The sequence below is a fragment of the Citrus sinensis genome, chromosome 5 (assembly GCF_022201045.2).
Source record: "Citrus sinensis cultivar Valencia sweet orange chromosome 5, DVS_A1.0, whole genome shotgun sequence".
Taxonomy (NCBI): Eukaryota; Viridiplantae; Streptophyta; class Magnoliopsida; order Sapindales; family Rutaceae; genus Citrus; species Citrus sinensis.
Window position 1 is genome coordinate 34,883,975 of NC_068560.1, and position 18,847 is coordinate 34,902,821.

Sequence of the window (18,847 nt, forward strand, 5' to 3'; positions counted from 1 at the left end):
ATTTTTTTAATTTGTGTGACCTCATCAAACATAATAGCTTGTACATAGAGTCTGTGCGGGACTTGACTAGCTTACAGATTCTGTAAGCTACAGACTGCAGCATCAGCCGTTGGATGTGGTTGGACGTGGAGTGAGAAACTAAACAATAGAAAATCGGATGGTGGGATGACGGGAGATGTTTGATACAGAATCTGTACCATAGACAGGTCCGTCTGTGCGACCGCTTATATGGAGAGTTTTGTATATTAAAATACAAAGTATGTATATATGTATATAACAATTTAACAGGAGGGAGGGAACTACACATCTCTAATAAGTAATAAGCGAGTTTTCCAAAATTGTAGGGATCTTTATATTATTATACCAACTCTGGTAATTTAATAGCCGCTCGGCTCTCCTTTCATTCAGACCAGTAAAGCAGGTGCGCAGCCGGCCCCCACGATTACGATTGCGCTTAGACAAATGGCGACAGAATCCCAAGCAGCAATCCGCTTCGGCATAATCGGCGCCGCGGACATAGCACGCAAGCTCTCACGCGCCATAACTCTGGCTCCAAACGCCGTCCTATCAGCCGTCGCGAGCCGCTCTCTCGAGAAAGCCACTAACTTCGCCAAAGCCAACAACTTCCCACCTGATGCCAAAGTCTACGGCTCCTACGAGGCCTTGCTCGATGACAAGGATATCGACGCCGTCTACTTGCCGTTACCGACGTCGATGCATGTCAAATGGGCCATCTTTGTCGCCCAAAAAAAGAAGCATCTGTTGATGGAGAAGCCTGTGGCTTTGAACGTAGCGGAGTTTGATGTGATCTTGAAAGCTTGCGAGGAAAATGGGGTGCAGTTAATGGATGGTACCATGTGGGTGCATAATCCCAGGACGGCTCAAATGAAAGAGTTTGTTTCTGATCCGCAGCGTTTTGGCCAGCTCAGAACGGTAATCATTGTCTAACTAGTTGATTTTGTTCTGTTTTCTCTTTAATTTTATTGATTAAAAATTTTAAATCATCTCTTTGAAGTAATTCTGCTTGATTATTAACTAATTTTTTTTCATTATTTTAAATTAAGAGTAATACATCTAATGCCCTGGAATGAAAGATAATTTTAAACCTTGTGTCCGCACGAAATGAGTAGTTTTATATTAAATAAAAATACATGTGTAGGCTGGTTATATAAAATGCCTAGCAGAAGCCCAACATTTTACATTCTTCATTCTTTTTCTCAGTCATCACTCTCTTGATTGTTTTTGTAGATGCATATTTGTGTAGTATGTGCGCGTGCAAATGTTGTATTGTGGTGGGTTGTAGGGTTATAAAATTGCTTACTAAGGGAAATTTGTTTCTTTCTGGATTGTTGCTTGGCTTGCTGCAAAGGCTGTCATTGGCGCGTTTGTTTGCATAACAGACAAAATCCAATATCAAAACTTTCATTGAATGGTTTCATTAAATCTGCATTGATCTTGAACTTTAGGAAGTTTTTAGTTGAGCTGAAGGCTTTGATCAGTTTCAAGCACGGTGGCATTTTTTCATTCATTTTTGGAAAATTATCCATGCACCAACTTTGTTTTTAGGGAAATTATAATTAAAAAAATTAGCATGATAATTTTTAAATGAACTTATAATTATAAATAATTAAACATCTTAGATTTTGAGATTTATTTGTTTTATTAAATTCATAGGTACTCTTGTAATTATAACATTTTTATTTTTCAAAATTTTGTAGAGTAAGATATCTTTTAATTCATTTTGGGGTAAAAGGGTCATTTGTTAGTGTCAAAGTGGTTGATTGATGCAAGTTTAAAAACAAAAGTAGTGCAAAGAACATGCCAAAATTTTGTGGTGGTTTGATATACATATGACAAAACAAAGGTGGTTCATAGATAATTTCCTTTTTTTTTAAAAATTTGGGTTCCCCAGGAACCATAAGAGTAAAAGATGTATTAGCTGAGATGTAGTGCCTGTTTGGTATGGCTTATTTAAGAGCCATAAGTGCTTATTTAATCGTATAAGCACTTTTTAAATTTTTTTATAGTGTTTGGTTATTTTTTTAGTAGAGTTTTTTTAGCTTAAATAAGCTAATTTACCTCTACTAGCAAAAGCCCAAAATTTGAGCTTTTGGGAGTAGAGGTTATAAAGCTTTTCTAAAAATATATAATATAAAAAATATCACATAGTTTAATGGTTCAAAAGTGCGTTTTTTATTGACAACCAAACACCCAATGACTTTTTGTCCGAAAGCTCTATTGGTATAAGCTCTACTGCTATAAGCTCTACTGTTATAAGCTCTATTTAATAAGCTGTACCAAACGGAGCCGTAGTACAAAGTGATTATGTCCATACTGTTGACACACTCTTATATGATTCTCATTTTGAAATCCTGGCTAGTTTGCCATATTCATTACATGCAGTAAAAATCCTGCGAAATCAAATTTTTAATATTGTTGTGCTTTAGCCGGACTCAGAGGCATATAAAAGTAAATCCTGGTTCGAGGAGATGTGCTGACCATAGCCTGTCATCTACATCTTGTTCTGTCATCTACATCTTGTTCGGCCAATTCTCTATGCTAACATTGAACTTGGTAAAATGAAATGATTGAATAATAATTGAAGAATGAGATTATTTAGGAATATACATTGAATGGTAAGATTGTGCATTGAATTTTTGGTAGTAGATCCATAATCTAAAAAGTGTTTAGGATTTTTCCAGAAGAAATGAATCAAAAGATATGGTAAAGTTAGGACAGGGATTGTATGTGGTCTACCCACTGCTAGAGTGCCACCAAGTTCTCTTTCAAATTGACCATGTGTTATCACTTTTAAAATGATCTCTTTCTGCTCTGCAGATGCACAGCTGCTTCTCATTTGCTGGTGATGCTGAATTCCTCAAAAATGACATTCGTGTTAAGCCAGATCTTGATGGTCTTGGTGCTCTTGGTGATGCTGGTTGGTATGGCATCCGGTCAATCCTGTGGGCAAATGATTATGAGTTGCCAAAAACGGTTATAGCCATGCATGGCCCTGTTCTCAATGAAGCAGGGGTGATTTTATCTTGCGGAGCTTCTCTACATTGGGATGATGGCAGAGTAGCAACTTTCAGTTGCTCCTTTTTAGCAAATATGACGATGGACATAACTGCTACTGGAACTAACGGATCCCTGCAGCTTCATGACTTCATCATTCCTTTCCGAGAGGAGGAGGCCTCTTATTTCACAAATACTAGATGCTTTTTCAATGATCTTGTGACAGGATGGGAACCATTGCCAAGTGAGCACGTCGTAACCACAGATATTCCTCAGGAAGCTTGCATGGTGAGAGAGTTTTCCCGCTTGGTTGCAAATATTAAAAATGGTTCGAAGCCAGAGCAGAAGTGGCCAATCATAAGTAGGAAGACACAGCTAATTATTGATGCTGTCAAGACATCTATTGAAAGAGGTTTCGAGCCTATTGAGATTAAGTGGTAAATAAGGCTTCTACTATGCTGTATTGGGTGTTTTCCTTAAAAATTTGAGTGTTGTTTACGCATTTGTAATAAGATTTCCAGATTCTTCGGCCATGTTCAGCATATGTAAGGTTTGCAGCTTGTGATGCGTTGTTTCTACTGTCTGTTTTGACGTGTAAGTAGTAGCCCCCAGTTTTCATCGCTTCAGACCCCATAAGTCGGGAACCCCCATTAAATAAATATCAATAGGGTGGTGGTAAACTAATGTAGTCCTTTACTCCAATAAGCCAGTAGTCAAAAAAAAAAATGTGCTGTGGTGTGGGCTTACAGCTTGAATCGCCCCGACCCATTTGGGCTAACACTTGGAGCTGTGGTTTAGTGGTCTGGGCCTACGATGGGTTTCAGGGTTTGACCACCCGTTTTCTGTTGGCCAATCCGATGCATCGAGCAAGTTAAGCCCGCTTGTTTTTTTTTTTAACCCCCACTAAAGTCAGAATGTATTTGATACTATAATGTGTTAATTTTTTTTTTAATATTATCACTTTTTTTCCTTTTCCAAAGGCATTGGTGTGTGGACAAATCTCAAATTAATTTTACGCCTACTTCTTAGATTTAAATTTAGATGGTCAGTTAAAATAAAGTTGTTTGAAAGATGAAAATTGCTTAGTTTGGTGCCGGTCTCTGGGGGCAAATAAAGGATTAAATTGACTTTCAGAAAAATAGAAAAGAACTAAGGGAAATTTGAAGACGAATAAATTACCACTCAGGAGCTATAGGAGCTAGGACATTATTGGATGATTCCTTAAACTTAGCATTTTTTTCCCTTAACATTTTATTTTAAGAAGTCAAATTATTGAAGCTTTATAGATCAACACCCATGTGGCACAACGTGAGTGTCTATGGACATTTTAAATAACCCGAAATCAAGAGCAAAAGATCTCTGCCCATTTTGCTTTTAATCCAGATGGAATAACAAGATATTTATGGATCAATTATTGTGTGTGGGATACAGAGAATTGACCCAAAAAGAAAAGTGTTACACTATTCATGAAGAACTCTTATCTTACATAGTTTAGAGAAATTATAAAGTTTGAACTTTGAAGTCATCCGAAGCTTTAATTTGTATCCTATTAGAATATTTTTTATTGCATAACAAATTTTTTTTTTTTTAAAAAAAAAAACGAAGCCCAAGACCCCGCAAACGGCCATTTGTTTATTCTGACGTGAAGACAATAAAAAAGGCAAAACATATTAATCAACGTGTTCTTCAAAAATTTGCCTTCAAAGAAAACCTCACGGTAAAACGAAACAGATTTCTAAGAATCCGTGTCAATAGCACGTGAAAAGCCAAAACACAATCACAAGTTGTAGTAAACTTTTAGCAAATTCTTGAATTGTGTGGCACTTTACAAATTAAAATTAAATAAACTTAATCGAAACTTGAGTTTTGATTTTATTTATGTTCATCTCAAAAAGGTTCAAAGAATGCAGTAAGCTAGAAGCTATAATTATTCGGGTAAGCTCTGACTGGACCTTCTATAACTATTACAATAATTACCAAGTAGGTCCTTGAAATTTAGTGTGAACTTTTAACAAGATCTATCGCTAATAATTTATTGATAGAATGACTACACAATCGTTCTAATATTTAAACATATGCTGATAATTTTTAACTCACGATTATCGTGGTACGTACTTTTTGATGTGTAGAATGGGTATTATATCCCTCCCAATAAATGCTTATTTGATCCATAATTTGAATTATTTACTTAATTAATTTTTATATTTTTAAAAATCATCCAAAGGATCCTTGTCTCATATATGTTTCCATTAAAATCTAATTAATTATCGTTTATTTCACCAGTTGCATGTAAGTTTTTTTTTTTTTTTTTTGAATTTTAGGTTATATCATACAAAACTATTATATTACCCATGAAAAGCTAGATACAACAGCTGTGAAAGAAATGTTAGAGTTATTTTGTATAATTATTGAAAATACATGTATTAACTGGATAATTAGCTCAAATTATAAAAACGAATGAATATTTATCTTAAATTAACAATACAATTTTCAACTTTAACCTATTACTTTCTTATAATTTTCATAACATCTCGTTACCTTATCATGTAAAAAATTTCACAACAAAACTCATCTTAATCACAAAATTGTCGCTTTTTTCTTATTTTGACATTAGAAATACAATAGGATATTATAAAAATTACAAGGAGCTAAAGGATAAAAACTAGAAGTTGTAGGACAGAAAGTGTCAATCTCCCAAAGGACAACGTTTACATAGATAGCATCGAAGATTGATAATCGGCATAATAATCATTAATCACTCAACAATTTAGCTAAATAAAAATACCTTATAATGACCCCATAATATTTCCTTCCATCGGCCGTACGTGGAGGAGAGTATTATGAGTGCTAGCCTAGACCCAACATTCTTCTAGGAGCGAGCACATTTCCCTTTGGTTCTAATTGACTTCGAGTGAAACCTAAATGCACGTTAATAATTTAGACTGCAGATTACTAGGAAGGCTTGGTGGGTCGCTTTTCCAATGACATTGGCTTTCTAAAATCTAAATTAATTGGTTGTAAACTTAGTAATAAGTTTTCTAGAATCAGAATCCCTCCAATAAAATATTACTATATTGAAGGTCTAAATTTATGCAATAGCAACACAGCTCGTTATGGAACATTGGCTTTTTCTCATGGGATAACGAACAATCACATAATAAATTTATTGCTAGCTGAAGGTGAAGATAACAGGCTTGGAAATCGGACGTCCAGACCAGGATTGGCCAATTTGGATCCCATCCCAATCATGAATTGTGAGAAAAAAAATTGATCATGAATCTCATCTTGAATAGTAAATTGAAATAAAAAAAATGTGTTATGATCCCATACTAATTAAAATTTAAAATCTCAATTAAAATTCTACATGTCCCGAACAACATGAGTTTATTATTATATACTGTAGATTTTATCGTAAATAATATGTCATATTCATATAATCGACAAATTATCTTTCTCTGTCTCTTTTCAATCAAATCGACTTATTGTCGTACAGAAATGACCGACATGTCAGATCTTTGTACTTTATCAAACGGAGTTGTTGTATGTTTTTTAAAATACAAATTTAAATTTTATTTTACGTCAAAATCAAGACATTCAAGATCTCAATTAAGATTTTCAATATCCTATATTCTTATTTGAATAGTAAATAAAAATAAAAAATTTATACCAAATTTTATATCGTTTGAGATGAGATCTCGAATTTGAAAAGTTAAGTTAGTCTTAGTGAATACTAAACCCACTTACTATAGAGTGGTTAGATAATACAAATAATTGAATATATTGTACTTCTAAATAAATATCTGATCACTCGTATATGTGAACGACATTGTTATCCATACGATTGATCTTTACCCATGCCATCTAATAAAACAAACACATATGACACACAACAAATAGAACAAAAGATTTGTGGCGAAAAGTGACAGAGCATACAAAAAATAAAACAATCAAATCAGAAAATCTTTTTACTCTCCACGAAATCATTCCGTCGGTAGCCATCAATATTTTCAATAGGCCCCTAAGGAGAGAAAAGCGAAAAAGAAAGAACCACAAAATATCAAGGCTTCTCTTTTTTTTTTTTACTGACTTGTGAATCACGCAAGAAGACATGGTGTGCACGTGAGGTAAAGACACCTCGTGATGGTAAATGCGAAAAATCTCGAAGTGATTGAGTGAAAAATGGCCGACCTGATGATGATTCTTAAACTTAGCAAATATATCCAACACAACACGCCACCTCCTAGTTTCCGGCCCTAACACAGGCTTTTACCCACGCTCCGTGGCGGTAAGAAAATTTCATTTAACGTATGCCTTTGTAATTTTGTTCTGTGGGCCTATGATCCGACATTCATGGGCACAATTGCCGGAGGCCTGGATCTTGAGATCCCAACCCAGAATTTGTGTGTGCAGTTACATAATTTTCGTATCAATTATTGATTGAATTGCATACGATTCATTAGCAAATGTTATGAGCGCTTGACCTTTCGTAATTTTTTTTTTTTTGAAAAACATCAATTGTTTTTCTTTTTCTTTTGTAATTATCCTAGTGAAGTTTATAAAGTGTATCATTTTTTTAATTTTCCCCTAACACTATTAGTTGATTTAATAGAATATTAATAAAATGATTATTTTATCTTTTTTTTAGTCTTAACCACGAGGTATCATAGGAAGGGTCCCAACTGTGGGAAACACCTTTAAACCCGTACCACAACCTAGATTATAAGTCCCTGCCGAATCGGGAGACACAAGTTCTCCTAACAAATGCGATTTCCCTGCAACTCAAACCGATGAGCAAACCCAGTCAAGCCACATGAGAGACTCCATTGCCAGTGAAGCCAACACTTTGTTGGTTAACTAAATGACAAAAAAAAAAGATTTCATTTTGTAGTTATTAGGACAAATGATGGCTGCAAATTTAGCTATATAAACTCGTCAAATCTATTAATTAAAGATATAAAATCACCAAAATAATTGCTTTAACTAATTTGTAGCTCATTTACGGCATAAATTAAGAATCGTTGTTCATAAGCTCATATAATATATCCTAAATAACATATCTTAGATGGCAATAATAAATATTTAAGAACAATCAATCACCAACAAAAATAATCATAGTTATTTAAAACATATTAAAAAATCATAAAACTAGTTACCAGAAACTTTAAACATTACAGCTTGTTTCTATTAATCCAAAAGAACAGCAGATTCTAAAAGTATCCAAAATAACAACCAATATTTTACAACAGATTCTAAAAGTATCCAAAATAACAATCAATATTTTTTTTTAACATTCAAGGAAAAAATAGTCATTTCGTCTAATTTTTTTTAAAATCATCTAACGGCGCTAATGAAAAAGTGATATGCTTTGTAAACTTAAAGCTAAAAAAAATAATTTTAGTGTAATTTCAATAAAATGTAAAATATTCATTATATTTTTTATATTTTGTAACGTTGTTACTCTTAACTGATCAATTAAAAAAAGGCAAATGCTATGTTACAATTAATGTAACATACACACTCAACAACAACCACACAAATTATATAGGCTCATTATTTATGTGATTGTTATTGAGTGTGTATGTTACATTAATTATAACATAGGACTCCCTTAAAAAAATACATTCGTACGAACAAGTAATTCATAAAGAGTAGCTTTTCATTTTTGAAAGAATCAATAAAAAGTAGCTAAGACCACTCTTAGCTTCATCACTGGCTAGCTGATTTCATTTGACCCGGACTAAATTTCTCTCAAGATCTCCTCAATGATATAATATATCAACATCATGCAGACGTAGACGTATACACGACATTAACACGCTAGTCCTGAACTTTTTTAAAAATAAGATTTCAATTTCCCACAGTCAAATCCCTCCCTCCCACTACACCCATGCATACTCCTATTTATACCGATCTCCCCTTTGCTCTTTCACCATTACAAACTTGATCCTCTCTATTTCTCTTTTCACTTGTGTGCCTTTTGTGCTTTGTCACTTTCCTATTATGGATTCAATAACTTCGATTTCTTTGGAGAACAAAAGCTTGCTGGTTTTCACACTCCCTGCAATCTTGCAAAACCAAAACTCGTGCAACATTTATGTGTTGGTCACAATTTTCGTTGCATTTTCATCCTTCGGCCTATTAACTTGGGCTTTCTCCTCCGGCGGCCTGGCCTGGAAAAATGGAAGAACCCAAATGGGTCGAGTTCCCATCCCCGGCCACCGCGGCCTACCTTTGGTAGGCAGCTTGTTCGGCTTGAGCCTCGGGTTGGCTCACCGTACCCTTGCTTGCATGGCTTACAACCAAGCTACCAAAAAGCTCATGGCTTTAAGCTTGGGCTCTGCTCCACTGGTTGTCACCTCTGATCCAGTCATCGCCCGTGAAATCTTAACCTCACCCCACTTTGCCAACCGTCCGATCAAGCAATCGGCAAAGAGCCTCATGTTTAGCCGAGCCATAGGGTTCGCACCAAACGGCTCTTACTGGCGGCTCCTGAGAAGAGTTGCATCAACTCACTTATTTTCCCCCAAGCGCATTGCGGCTCATGAATCTGGGCGCCAGCTTGATTGCTTTGCTATGTTAAACGCCATAGCCAAAGAACAATCTATCAGTGGATTTGTGGTTTTACGCAATCATTTACAAGTTGCTTCTCTTAACAACATAATGGGAACCGTGTTTGGCAAAAGATTCGATGCAGCGATGCAACTAAGCGACGAGGCCAAAGGGTTGCATGAAATTGTCAGAGAAGGATTTGAAATATTGGGTGCTTTTAATTGGTCTGATTATTTGCCTTGGCTTAATTTTTTTTACGACCCTTTTCGTATCAAAGAACGTTGCTCAGTACTTGTTCCTCGCGTCAAGGATATTGTGAAGCAAATCATCAAAGAACGTCAACTTAATAAAGACAAGAGTAGCCTTTCTGATAATTCTGATTTTGTTGATGTTTTGCTCTCTTTGGATGGAGATGAAAAGCTCAATGAAGATGATATGGTCGCTGTTTTATGGGTTCGTATGTAAATTTATTTATTTTTCATTTTTTTAATTATTGTTACATTGATTAATTTTATTTGTATTTTTTCATTTTCAGGAAATGATCTTTCGTGGCACTGACACAACTGCAATATTAACAGAGTGGGTGATGGCGGAGATGATTTTAAACCCTAACGTGCAAACCAAGCTTCAGCGTGAGCTTGACCTGGTCGTCGGTAACAAGACCCTCACTGATGCTGAAGTTGCAAAGTTACCTTACCTGCAAGCTGTGATCAAGGAAACCTTACGTCTCCATCCGCCAGGTCCCCTTCTCTCGTGGGCTCGCCTCTCAACATCGGATGTCCACCTCAGCAATGATATGGTGATCCCAGCCAACACAACGGCGATGGTCAACATGTGGGCCATAACTCATGACCCAAATGTTTGGGATGAGCCCTGGGTATTCAAGCCAGAGAGATTCTCGAAGAGCCATGGTGGCACTGACGTGGACGTACGGGGCAATGATCTCAGGCTTGCGCCGTTCGGGGCCGGACGCAGGGTTTGTCCTGGGAAGAACCTAGGGCTTGTGACTGTGAGCCTTTGGGTGGCGAAGCTAGTGCAGCAATTTGAATGGGTTCAAGCCGAGGCTCACCATGTTGACCTAACTGAGCTGCTCAAGCTGTCTTGTGAAATGAAGAATCCTCTTCATGCTGTTGCCATTCCTAGAAATCGTGTTAATGCTTTTCAGGGCTAGGGTCTAACTGGGGCTTTAATTTTCCTCAATATCCTTGGAATTTCGAAAATTGGATGGAAAAATAAATAAATTAGTTCATTACGGACTAAATTAATACATGCATGTAAGGGTCATTAGTCCTGTTTAATATATGGTATAATAGTTTTATGTTTGTGTTTTTTTTTTAAAATTTTTTCTATCATTTTGAACCTATTTGAATAAGTTGAACTTTACATTTTTTTTTGGAATATATAAAAAGAACAATAAAATTTGTATGATTATATATGATACATTACATGTATAATTTTTATCCAAGTATTGTTAAGATATATTTTTTTGTTGTTACTTTCGTTTTATTTGCTACTAATTAAATGTATACGTAATTATTATTATTATTTTTTTAAAAGAAAGTAAACCTTTCATAAATTACTAACACCTCAAATACAACTTGAATCTCGGCTGGAATAGTTCCTAACCACATAGAAGAAGAATTTCTTCCCAAAGCTAAATTAGTTAGGGAGTGGGCATAAGCATTATATTGTCTTGGAATGTGATGAACAACAATTTTTTGAAAACCCTTCAACTGATTTCCTTAATACGCAATTATTAAGATGATGAGAATTTTGATCCATGGCAAAGGCCTGACTACTAATGTATGTTAATAGTAAAGCCTTGGAAAATCGGAAGATCGGTTAGATAATTGCTAAAAGGAGAAATCCTCAATACCATTACTCTCAATACAGTAACTGAATCTTTTAGCCGATGGGAAGATCGATATCAACTTCTCTTAATTTGGTGACCTAATAAAATTAGTAAATGCACGTAACCATTGACTAAGATATGAGCTTATAAGTTAATAATACTAGAGATTATAAAAGATTAAAAAATAAATAAAAACTTCATCTGTGACAATAATTCTCACCAAGTTTCACCAACCGAAGCACATGTGAATCTATTAAATGAATTGAAAAAAAATATATTGAGAAAAGATGGTTACACTTATGCTTGTAGTAGTTTGGTGGGTCCCTTAAGACTGTTTCCTTAAAGGGTGCATATTGAACAAACTAATTAATTAAAAGAACAACGAACGAACGAGTAGAACATCAATCTTATGAATAGGATTTGGTTAAACTAACCCCCTTAAAATATAATTAAAATATTTTAGGAAACTGGACGTTAGGCTTCATCTTCGAGCCTGTAGGGTTTCACAAATATAAAAATAAATAAAATAAGATGGTGTTAAATAAACAAATAAGTAAAAGCAAATGGGGTTAAAAGTGTCGGTGCCGAAACCCACGATACTTGTGATTTAATCAAGTTTCTTAATTAACACTTACATTGATTCAGTGAATTAAGTAAGACTCGAGAGTAATTTATTAACAAAACATCCTATGAAAGAAAGAACACGAAGTTCTGAGCTCATGATGTTAATAACTTGTTGGAGCTCGTCTTTGTTTCTAACTTCATAATTGGCACCGACATATTATATAATTAATCTCATATTATTGTTTAAGCCACTTACAAAGTAAAAACCAAGATCCTAGTAGATATTTTAGGTTAATTTATTGGAGTATGGGATTGTTCTGATTGCGTGAACTTAATTTGTTGGTTAACTATGCCATTTTTTTAATTAAAAAAGAACTTGGGAATCTAACTATTTACCCAAACAAAATAAAATATGTTATATGTTTTGAAAAGTATATTCTGAATTTTTGTTTTCAAAGTTAACATTAATTTTAAATTATTATTGGCAAATCTTGATGGAGATTCGATTTAAGTATCCAGCTTGTTCTTTACCGGTAGAAATAAATTAATGAACGTCATAAGAGCTTTAAGGAAACGATAGAAAAAATTTGTCTATGTATTATATTTAATAAAAATAATTAGTCCGTAATCCTTATTTTTTTTTTTTTGTAATTATAACTGAAAATTTATTAGAACTTGGGCTAGCGAATTTTGTTATGGTTTTATAAGTAAAATGTCCATACTTAAATTGAACAGGCCAGAAATTTTTTTTTTTTTTTGAATGGATGAACAGGCCAGATTTGCTTCAAAAGAATTAATTGATAGAATATTTATAGTAAGGAAAACTGAAAGCGTTTGAGGAGAAGGAGAGAGGGGAAGAAATAGATAAGAAAGGGAGTTCGGATTCTTTCATAAAATTAGAGAGAGAAAACAATGGAGGAAAAAAAGTTAACAAAAGAGAAAAGAAAAAAAGAACACTGACGAGGAGGAAGGAGAATAAAGAAAATAAATATTATAGCATTAATATACTATATCATAAAATTCATTACATCTCAATCTTTCAATTTGTTTTAATCTAAAGACTCACAATCTTTATCTAAGATTGTGTCTCTTGAACACGCTTCCAACTAAATTGATTAAAATTTTGAGATATACTAACGTTTGCCAATAAGATCACTACATAAAGTTGTAGGGACAATACAATCAATTGAACCCACAATAATCAAATTCTCCAAAGGTGTCTATCATCTTTGACTATTATCTTTGCGTTCCGTCAACTTAATTTGGGTATTTCTTTCTTTATGTAACGACTCGCCCAAGCTTCACAGGGCGAATCTAACTGCGGTTCTAATATATATTCTTAAAAAAAATAATTCTAATCCTTTTACAATCCATAAAAATTCGAGCCTCAAAATATAAATGTATTACACAATCTGCAACGAAATAATTTAAAATTTATGCCAAATCATCTACCGTCCTCAATTTATATTCTTCTTGTAACCCATCATGAATCAATTCTGATTAATGAAAACTGAATCACAATAAATTATAATGAGTAAGAAACTCAATAAGTAAACCAATTTTTCATCTACCAAAGTATATACATACATACATATGCAAATGGATGATGTGCCATGGTATTCGAAAAGCATTGTAAAATAAATTATCGAAATCTCATTATGTAATTTTCAAACTTTCGCATTCTCTGTCAAATCACTTATTTCAACTTGAGCTACCTTCATTCAATTATTGCTTAGTAGGACACTCCTTTAACTTTCATAACTTTCATACACTTTCGACTTCACGTCAACACGTCTCTCGCCCACTTATCTCATAAACACAATATAACATCCAAAATATCCTCCACTAAGCCAGTATCGAATTCAAGCATCCAAGCCAAAACTGTAAAACAATCTTTCTTTCTTCAAATTTTGTTTGCTAAAATCCACTTTTTTTTATTTTATAGAAAACATAATACATTTTCGTGCTCATGCCAATGAAATTTCACACATATGTATGCTCGTGTCCATAAACACACATAACATATAATAACACATCATATCAACGCATCACATAAACACATCGACAGATCATATAAATCCATATCCGTATATATCAAAATAGGTTTTTCAAATATGTCAAATATATAATATTATTTATTGTGATTCATTTAAAAATTTAATTTACTTACCTCCTAACATCCTCAATAAATAAATACGTATCGATATCATTGGCCTAAAAATAAATAAAAATACTCTCACAAGATAAAATTAAATTATAATCATAAACTCTAATATTCTCAAACTTCTCAATATAATCACATTCCATACTTAACCTCAAATAATGTCAATTTGAATATTAAAATACTAAAATACCCTTGAATTCAAAATTATCAAAATACCCCTAAAATCATAATTTACCAATTTAACCTCAAAACCATAAATTAACAACTTATCCTCAATTTCAGCAATTACTAAAATACCCACAAAGTCTGGAATTACAAAATTGCCCTCAGAGTGTGAAATTACTGAAATGCCCTTGCCGACCGACGGTGATCGAAATTCAATTGATGGCGACGGGAAGCTCAGGTCTGAAAATTATGGCCACACTGAGTCCAACGGTGGCAACGGTGACTTCCCACGCGCAGCGACGGCACCGAAATCTAGCTCGGAAACCGCGAATGCTTAAATGGCCGATCGGAGGCAAAACGACGTCCCCAATGGCAGTGGATGGCTGGAAATGGCAGAGGGCATGGTGGGGAACAAAACTCAAGTGGTAACGTCACCGGAAACCAGAAAAATCCCAGCGAATTGATGCGGCGATCCTGTGGCTTTTCACGGTGGCTTTCCGGACATTTTCCGGCGATAAAGATGGCATTGAGATGACCGACATCGCACAAGCTTCCGATCGATACCAACCTTGGCTGGTGAGGTGGCGGGAACGGCGAGATCCGGTCGGGTTACGTTCGCGGTTCGGGTTGACCCGGTTCTCTTTTCCCCCGCGAGCTTTTCTTCCCTCTTTTCTCTCTCTCTCTCTCTCTCTATTTGTAAGGGTGTGGGGTATTACACTCCATTTGATCCCCAAGAAATTCAAATTAAAAGTTGATTTTTGTGACAAGGTAATTTTTAAAAACCTCCTCTGAGGTTTGGGCTTGTTGTAAGTAGATGGCGAGAATTTATTTATTTGTAAAAAACCTCCTACCGTCAATTAATTTTAACATTGACCGTTAGTTGACTGTGCAAAGACAATATTACCCTTAACAATAGTTTGTAGATGGAAATAACTAAAAAAAAAACTAAAATTGTTGGCTATTTTACCCTCTTTAAATTATTGATATTTTCTTAAAGTTCCTACAAAAAAGATAAAATTAAAAATTTAAAAAATCTTTTTTAAATTATTGATATTTCCTTAAAGTTCCTACAAGAAAGATAAAATTAAAAACTTGAAAATGAAATGGTCATAATCTTTACCTATGATATTGTAAATCTTTGGAATTGACAAGGATAAAATTGTCAAAAAATAGGGTTTGTGCTTTTCGTGCCAACAATTTAGTTTTTTTTTTAGTTATGTCAGTTTACAAACTATTGTTAAGGGCAATATTATCTTTGCATAGTCAATTAACGGTCAATGTTAAAATTAACTGACGGTAGAAAATTTTTTACAAATAAACAGATTCTCGCCATCTACTTGCAACAAGCCTAAACCTCAGGGGAGGTTTTTAAAAATTACCCTTTGTGACACAACTTGTACAGTTCACACACTTCAACAAAAAAAAAGAAACGAAATACTACAGTGAACACAATAAATTTGTGGGCTACTCCTTCAACGTGGTGGCATATGTTACGTGGAGGCAGCATTTTTGCTTTTGCACATCTGTCATTTTTCACAATGAATGCCATTTGCATGGCCCAGCTCTGATGATGGTCTAAATGGCAGTGGACGAACCATGCTCCTGTTAATAAATACCAATAATATTATTGATGACGTAAATTTTTACTTAATGTAAAATGATTAATTTGTATTTCGAACTTTCTTTTAAATTGAGTTCTGTAATTTATTTTTTTCTTAAAGTAAGTGTCTCAAATCACATGATTTCTTGTGATTAATTGTTCTGCAAAAATAAACAATCATCAAAGGGTTTCCGCGTGCCGTCGATAACCCTCTGACGCTCAATTTAGTTCTTTTTACTCAATTTTTAGATAGAGAAAATCAAGAGTGAGATGGACTGAGTTTTTCTAACTCATTTAGTACCATTTTTTCTCTTACCTTCAAATCGGGGGAGGGGGGGGTCTTAGCCTTTATATATGCAACTTAAAGTCAATTGGAGAGGTTATGTGTCACTTTTCTTGTGACAAGTGTCAGTCAAAACCCATGCATGGAGACACATATTCATATGTATCAATGCTTGCTCATGACAAGTAATCTTTGGACATTTGAATGTTTTTGGGCCATTAACCTTTAATGTATTTTAGCTTAAATTCAGCACTTATATTGACTCCTTACAAAGAGGATTGATTTTGCAACATTTTGCCCGCAAGCGCATTCCTCAGAATATTTGTTAGGTAGTATGCTCATTCCGTAGAATGTTTATTAGCCCGTTCGCACATTCTATAAGATGCATATAATTGCCCGTGGGTGCATTTCGTAGAATGTATATTTATCCGTAACTGCATTTCGTAGAATGTGTATTGTTCGTAGGTGTATTCTGTAAAATGTGTATTTATTTGTAGGCCCATTCCATAAAATGTGTATTTATCATAGGTCTATTCTATAGAATGTATATTTGTCAATAGGTGCATTCAGTAGAATACTTAGTAGCTCGTGCGCTCTTATTTGTAAATAATGGACCTAGGTCATTCTTTATTGAATCATACATTTGGCAGTTTGTCGAAAACTCACACTTTAGGCATTTTACTTAAAAATATTTTCTAAGTTCCTAAGTCATTTTTTATAAGAAATGAACCTAGGTCATTCTTTATAACCTACATCATTATTTATAAGAATGGACTTACGTCATGCTTTGTAAAGAATAGACTTAGGTTTTTCTTTGATAAATCACGCTTTTGGCGTTTTGTCATATCTTGAATTCAGATATTTTAATTAGAATTGTAAGTCCTTAGTTGTTCTTATAGATAATAAATCTGTGTTATTTTATATAAAATATTTTTATTGGGCCTATATTTTTTGTGGGTTTTGGGCCTTTCATAATTTGGTCTAACAATTATGATTAGTTAATGACAATTTTATTGAAAATTTCCTTGACTTGAAGAGTTCCCAAAAAAAAAAATATATTGCCAGGGTGGTGGGGATATTTTCAGCCTAAAAATTTATGTAAACGCACTCTATTTTTAAAAATTATTTATAAAAATTTCACTTTATTTTTTAGAAATTATAATAAAGAAAAAGCTTAAATAATTAATCAATTAAATCTGTTTTTATACATAAGTCTCTTGACCATTTTTTATCACTAAGGTTGTGTAATATAATTTTAATTTGAATATTTTATCCTTATAATATAAAATGATTAAATTGTCTAAAATATGCGCTTTTCTACCTTAAGTTAAAACTATTAACGGGGATTTAATTATTTAATTGTTCAAAATTCTACTTTATTTGATATTATTAAAAAATAATATGATATGTAATAGTTATTTATTTGAAGTGGGATGGCTTACACGGTGTGTGGGGTGGAGAGATCCATTGGTGACGATCTTTTTTAACATTATTATAACTCCATAATATTTGGAAGAATGGAAGAATATTTCTCTACTTAACAAGCTTTCCATATTGATCAAATAAGTCCATGATTTTTAAGTAGGAATAGGAATAACAATATTAACCATGCACAATGAAAAATAATGCCGCATACCCGGATTGTTTGCTGTGAATCTAATGGCAGCCCAACATTCTTAGGCACCATAATTGTATTCTGAAGAGAAGGTTCAACAAAATTAAATCTCTTAGCATCCTTAGCTCTATCAAAATTACCAAATCCCCCACCCACCACATAAAAACTGTAACCATGCAAATGCATTGGATGATCAGTCCCTGCCAGCAAATCTGTCCCCTGAAAAACAATCTCCACCGCCGTATTATACTCAAGCACTTTCACCTCAATCCGTGGCCTTTCTCGGCACTCTTAAATTCAGCGGCAGATTATCCGCCGTGAAATCGAAGAATAGAGGAGGCTTTGCAGGGAAATTATCACTGTATATGCCGCTAACACGTTTATATTAAGCTTTTAAAATGTCAGTGTATGGGGCGGCAAAGCTTCTGTTACTAATACTAGAAGCAAGCACGTGTCTTTGTCACAGGGCAATGAGTTGACAGAAATTGTGAAAAATAATTTCTTGTTTAACTTTTTGGGCACGTTATATTTGTGATGGTCACTGTCTAGGTGTCTGAGGTAGTGAGGTTTTGTAAGAAATTAACGGAAGCTTTTGTGTCATCATAAGAAGGAAGATTTGGCAAAGGAGTTTTGGAAGATGGGTAAAGTCCCTCGTATTGGACAATGGCAGTGGTGGTGGTGTTGTCGTCATAGACGTCGGTGGCGCTGGAATGAGCCTTGGCTGACATGTAATATTTGTTTGGAATTTGGTTAGCTTTTATCAAGACGTCAATGATTTGTCCTGGTGAAATTGTCAGGTATTCTACTTAATGGCTTGGTGTAGCTGCCGTCGACTCCCACAATTGTGAGCTCATGTTTTGCGACAGCGAAGGAGACGGGGTCCTCCAGGCCGGCGTTGATCATGCGGAGGAGATAAGTATTGCCCAATTCCATCAGTAACTTGAATGTGTCTTTAAGAAAGTTGAAAGTAATGGTGAAAAGTATATATAATCAAGTAAAACAAAGTTGTAATTGGGGAGAAAAAAAAAATTCTGATGTGT

The 18,847-nt window shown here is 34.3% G+C and overlaps 2 protein-coding genes across 2 annotated transcripts; both read left to right on the forward strand.

Annotated features, from left to right (window-relative positions):
- Positions 1–302: 302 nt before the first annotated feature.
- On the forward strand, positions 303–3,593 carry LOC102616567 (uncharacterized oxidoreductase At4g09670). Its single transcript, XM_006473101.3, has 2 exons — positions 303–933; positions 2,839–3,593. Exons 1-2 carry the CDS (start codon positions 463–465, stop codon positions 3,454–3,456), a joined length of 1,089 nt encoding a protein of 362 aa, XP_006473164.2. The 5' UTR covers positions 303–462; the 3' UTR covers positions 3,457–3,593.
- Positions 3,594–8,962: 5,369 nt separating this feature from the next.
- LOC102616091 (cytochrome P450 78A7-like) lies at positions 8,963–10,947 on the forward strand. Its single transcript, XM_006473816.3, has 2 exons — positions 8,963–10,017; positions 10,100–10,947. Exons 1-2 carry the CDS (start codon positions 9,016–9,018, stop codon positions 10,733–10,735), a joined length of 1,638 nt encoding a protein of 545 aa, XP_006473879.2. The 5' UTR covers positions 8,963–9,015; the 3' UTR covers positions 10,736–10,947.
- Positions 10,948–18,847: the final 7,900 nt, after the last annotated feature.

Coding starts and splice junctions, on each gene's coding strand:
- LOC102616567 (XM_006473101.3), top strand. CDS start 463: ATGGCGACAGAATCCCAAGCAGCAATCCGCTTCGGCATAATCGGCGCC. Junction 934..2,838: donor GTTTTGGCCAGCTCAGAACG/GTAATCATTGTC, acceptor TCTGCTCTGCAG/ATGCACAGCTGCTTCTCATT.
- LOC102616091 (XM_006473816.3), top strand. CDS start 9,016: ATGGATTCAATAACTTCGATTTCTTTGGAGAACAAAAGCTTGCTGGTT. Junction 10,018..10,099: donor ATATGGTCGCTGTTTTATGG/GTTCGTATGTAA, acceptor TTTCATTTTCAG/GAAATGATCTTTCGTGGCAC.